Source organism: Apaloderma vittatum, unplaced genomic scaffold (assembly GCF_000703405.1).
Source record: "Apaloderma vittatum isolate BGI_N311 unplaced genomic scaffold, ASM70340v1 Scaffold39092, whole genome shotgun sequence".
Classification (NCBI taxonomy): Eukaryota; Metazoa; Chordata; class Aves; order Trogoniformes; family Trogonidae; genus Apaloderma; species Apaloderma vittatum.
The window spans coordinates 1-4,050 of record NW_009703725.1 but is presented as its reverse complement, the minus strand read 5'-3'; the positions used below and the strand labels follow the sequence as shown (position 1 = coordinate 4,050).

Genomic DNA, 4,050 nt, shown 5'->3' with positions numbered 1-4,050 from the left:
TTCCCCTGTCTTCTAAACCAAGACACCCACCCACCCCTGAGGCAGAATTAAGTGTTTGAGTGGGCAGCAAAGTCAGCCAGGTCAAGACAGTGATCCAGCTGAAATCTAGAAATAGGGTTTTTTTTGTAAGCCTAGATTTCCATTACACTAGATCCCTGATCACAGTATGTCAAGTCAACATCCTGAACCCTTGACAATGGTCATAATGACATTGGCAGCAGCCAGCAAAAACACAACCAGTGGTGGGAAAGAAGGGCAGGATTGTATTTTTCTACAACTTCAATTCTGATTTCAAAGGGTATCTGTCTTAATTAACATACGAACACAGGTTATAAAAATAACTCAGACCGAGGCACAAATACTCTGCTAATAATAAATTACAAAACGAACTAAACCAAAAGCTGCACAACAGTTGAAAAGAATTTTCTTAAAATCTCTTTGCAAGAAATTTGAAGGAGTCTTTGTACTGCTAGATATAAGTGGACATTAGGACAAAATATGTTTTTTATGACGTTATTATCTTTAATTTAAAGACAACTATCAGTAACAATAGATTAATAATTAACTTTTTTTTATAATATACTTTAAGAAGTTACACCATTTTTGAAAATTATATTGGCCATCTCCACTGGTCAGAAGGAGGTTCTTCAACTAGAGGCTCCCATGGTTTCCACTGTATCATTTTTCTTGCCAGGGAAAGCTCATTTTCAGCCTGTTAATAAACACCATATATAAATTCTTAAATTCTATGCAATTGCTAAAGTATTAAATTACTTCTATTTCAGCTCATTATCTTGGTGATGTCACTACCTATCGTGGTCACAGACTACTACAAATTTTATCTACAAATATCAAAAGGAACTGTGTGGTTTGGGGATTTTGTTTTTCAAAAAAACCCCTACTGAATCACCTCCAAATATCCAAACAGACAGTCTATTTACCTAGTCATTCCCAATGACAACTTCATGATATTTTCCAGTATATTTCCATTATCCCCCCAAATTATTCAATCGTCTTCTGCCCCTTCCACCCATTTAGACTCTGTAAGAAGCAATGTAGGTATGCATGGTATGTACGTAAGCATAATACAGTAGGCATGTGTTAACTCTGTTAGGTTTTAGTATGGTCATCCCAACTACTACCTGACAATTCATTTTCCAATTTTTTTTTCCTGTTTGATTGCTTGTTTTGCAGCAAAGGAAGATAAGGTAAATTGCCAATTTTCTGAATAGTTCAGCCAAAGCAACACTGAAAACCACTGCTCCCTTTCACACCTAACCTTAAATTTTCCCATTTACCTGTACAATGACTTCTTCTATGTGACCACTGTTCAGTTTGTCCTGGAGTTTTTGCACATCTGTCTCCTGTGTATTCAAATACATATAAATAAATGTTTACTTTTGGTGAAAAGTAGAAACCCTGGATAAAGCATGAAAACAAGTAATCTAACCAAATCACACCCTAGTCTTCCTTAAAACTACCATTGAATTAGCTGGCTTCTGTCCTTTCACATTATCAAAGAAATCTCAAACACTTTTTACAAACATCAAACTCTCAATAATAAATACAAAAATCAAGCACTATTTAATGATATCCAAAGAAACACTAGCAGCTAAGCACTTTCTTCGAAGAAAATTTTCATCTTTGTTTGTTATAGAACGATATGCAACCTTCCAATTTTCACCTTAAATACACAACGCCAGTATCGCATAGCTTCATGTACCAAAAAGTATTTTAAAATGTCAAAGGCAAAGATTGTGCTAAGATACTATACTGGTAAGAGAACGTGCATTTTTTGTGCATGTGTGTGGAAATTACCATTGTTCTATGAATCTTCAAAAAATAATGTTTACTTCTGATTTTCACAGAAAATATCAGTAACAAATTAACCATTCTTTTTAATAGACCATCAAAATATTCCAGTCAGTAACAACAAAAAACCTCAAAGACTTCAACTATTTCTGAATTGATACCTGAAAGTTACAAATGCACCTGAAAAAGAGCCACCTATTTTGAAAATTTGTTCTCATTCCAAAAAATCTTTTAATATGTAACATTTATGAAACAGGACTGTACTTACCGTTTGCACCAAATTAAATCGTTCATTTATAATCTGCTCAGTGTATTTCCTATATGCTGCATCTTTGGGAATGTTCTGCAGGACGCCAAGGATTTTTGTGTACAGTATTCGCAGGCGCTGAAGCAATCACAAGACATGGTTAAAACACACAACCAGAATTATTTAACTTCTTGTCATACTTAACCTACTAGCCAACTACACAAAATATAGAGGGTTATGGTAATCAGTCAAGAAATGTAGGATTAACAAACTAACTACATCTGAACCACAGAACTCCGTCACGGGTTAAGACCAGAATTTATCAGGACTGGACACATTTGATGCAAAATGGAAACAATAAAAGTTGTGTTCCTAATACTAACCATACTTCTAAAAAATGAGTTTGTGAAAAATTACCTGTGAAAGATATAAAGAAGCACGTAAGCTACCAAAGCATAATGAGATTTTATTATTGTTTCTGGCACTTCTCACAGTGGTGAACAGTTCTGAGTGACAAACAGATTTAAATTAAACTAAAATCTGAAAATGTTATTGCTGGATTGAAATGCAGTGATAAAGGATACACTGTGGTGAAGAAATTGCATTTTTTGGGGCATACATTGGCTAGCTAACTGTATCTAACGGAAGAGGAACAGATGTCCTAGGGGAGCAATAAGAAATAGAAGCAGAATACTGCAAAGAATCACAGAAAAGAAAAAACAGACAATGAAAAGCAGGCTGACATAAAATCTATACTTCAAGTAAAGCATTGTTGATTTCTTTATCATTGGCTTTAAGTCACCAAGAAAAATAAAATTTATGAAGTTCACCCAGAAAGTGTCCAACAGGACTGTAGACTGGCCTAAATCATTTGTACAGAACAATGATTTTTTCAGTGGTTCTTTTTGACAGTATTCCTAACTATTGATGTCAACAGCATTTCTGAAATAAAATTGTTGCATAGTGGGAATTTTCAAAGTCAAGTAATTAAAGAATTACTGAAGTCCTTTCAAAACTCAACCATCCTGAAAAAGCAAGCAAGATTTGGCAAACATACTTTCATAACTGAGCCTGAGGAGGTAAAAAGAAAGTATCAAGTTGCTACGAGAATGACCTACTGTCATTCCCAAGAATCACTGAAGTATTCCAGTCTCCACAGTGCTTACCATCACAAGGCCTTGATGTGGCTTTGCACCACATGGTTATCCTCTATCATTTAAGACTGGCTCATGCCCTTTATACAGGCCTAAGATATTTCTTGGAAATATCTTGGAAATCTAAGATTTTCTTGGAAATACAACATAGCAATACAACATAGCAATACAACCTACGAAGTAAAATTACATTTATGAAGAATTGAATGTAAAGAATCCTGTGCTTCTGCACTGGAGATGAGAGAAATCACACACTGTCTCTTAAAAGAACTTACACAAAAAAAGTTTTTTAAAACAAAAATACTTGTGCAAAATAACTCTCAATTATATGAATTGCACTTTTAAGAATTAATTTTCTTCCTTTATCACTTTAGCCCATCTTTACACTGCCACTGAGCTGGTACTGCTTTAAGGTACGCAGTGTAGCTACATATGCAAATACATAATAAAAAAGCTTTGATCTCACTAACAATTTCCAATAATGCATAACAAAACATGCGACATACTTCATGAGGGTTTTCAGCTACAGCCAACCCGACAAGTCCAGTGGTCTGCAGAGAGAGCACAAACACATTGAACATACCTCAGCACCCCTTTCCACACCATCCGATTGTATTGGCTCAGCACACCCCTGACGGGGACCGTTCTGCAACACAAGCCTCCGCCTCCCGCCACCCCACACTCCTGCGATGTTCTGACCGGGGCACACCAAGGGCAGGGAGAGAGCGATGAGAGGGAGCAGCTCACGTTACGAAGCGGCTGCTGGAAAAAGCCTTTCCCGGCGGGGTGAACTCGGGCCTACCCGCCTCCCTCCTCCCCGCAAGGCGCGCCCGCCCT

At 36.6% G+C, this 4,050-nt stretch overlaps 1 protein-coding gene across 1 annotated transcript; it reads right to left on the bottom strand.

Moving 5' to 3' along the window:
• Nucleotides 1–489: 489 nt before the first annotated feature.
• NDUFA5 (NADH dehydrogenase (ubiquinone) 1 alpha subcomplex, 5) lies at nucleotides 490–3,794 on the bottom strand. Its single transcript, XM_009864723.1, has 4 exons — nucleotides 3,720–3,794; nucleotides 2,081–2,197; nucleotides 1,299–1,364; nucleotides 490–712 (listed from the first exon to the last, which is right to left on the bottom strand). Exons 1-4 carry the CDS (start codon nucleotides 3,792–3,794, stop codon nucleotides 611–613), a joined length of 360 nt encoding a protein of 119 aa, XP_009863025.1. The 3' UTR covers nucleotides 490–610.
• Between the last annotated feature and the right edge of the window lie 256 nt (nucleotides 3,795–4,050).

Coding starts and splice junctions, on each gene's coding strand:
- NDUFA5 (XM_009864723.1), bottom strand. CDS start 3,794: ATGTTCAATGTGTTTGTGCTCTCTCTGCAGACCACTGGACTTGTCGGG. Junction 2,198..3,719: donor TAGCTGAAAACCCTCATGAA/GTATGTCGCATG, acceptor TGATTGCTTCAG/CGCCTGCGAATACTGTACAC. Junction 713..1,298: donor TAGAAGAAGTCATTGTACAG/GTAAATGGGAAA, acceptor GTTTATTAACAG/GCTGAAAATGAGCTTTCCCT.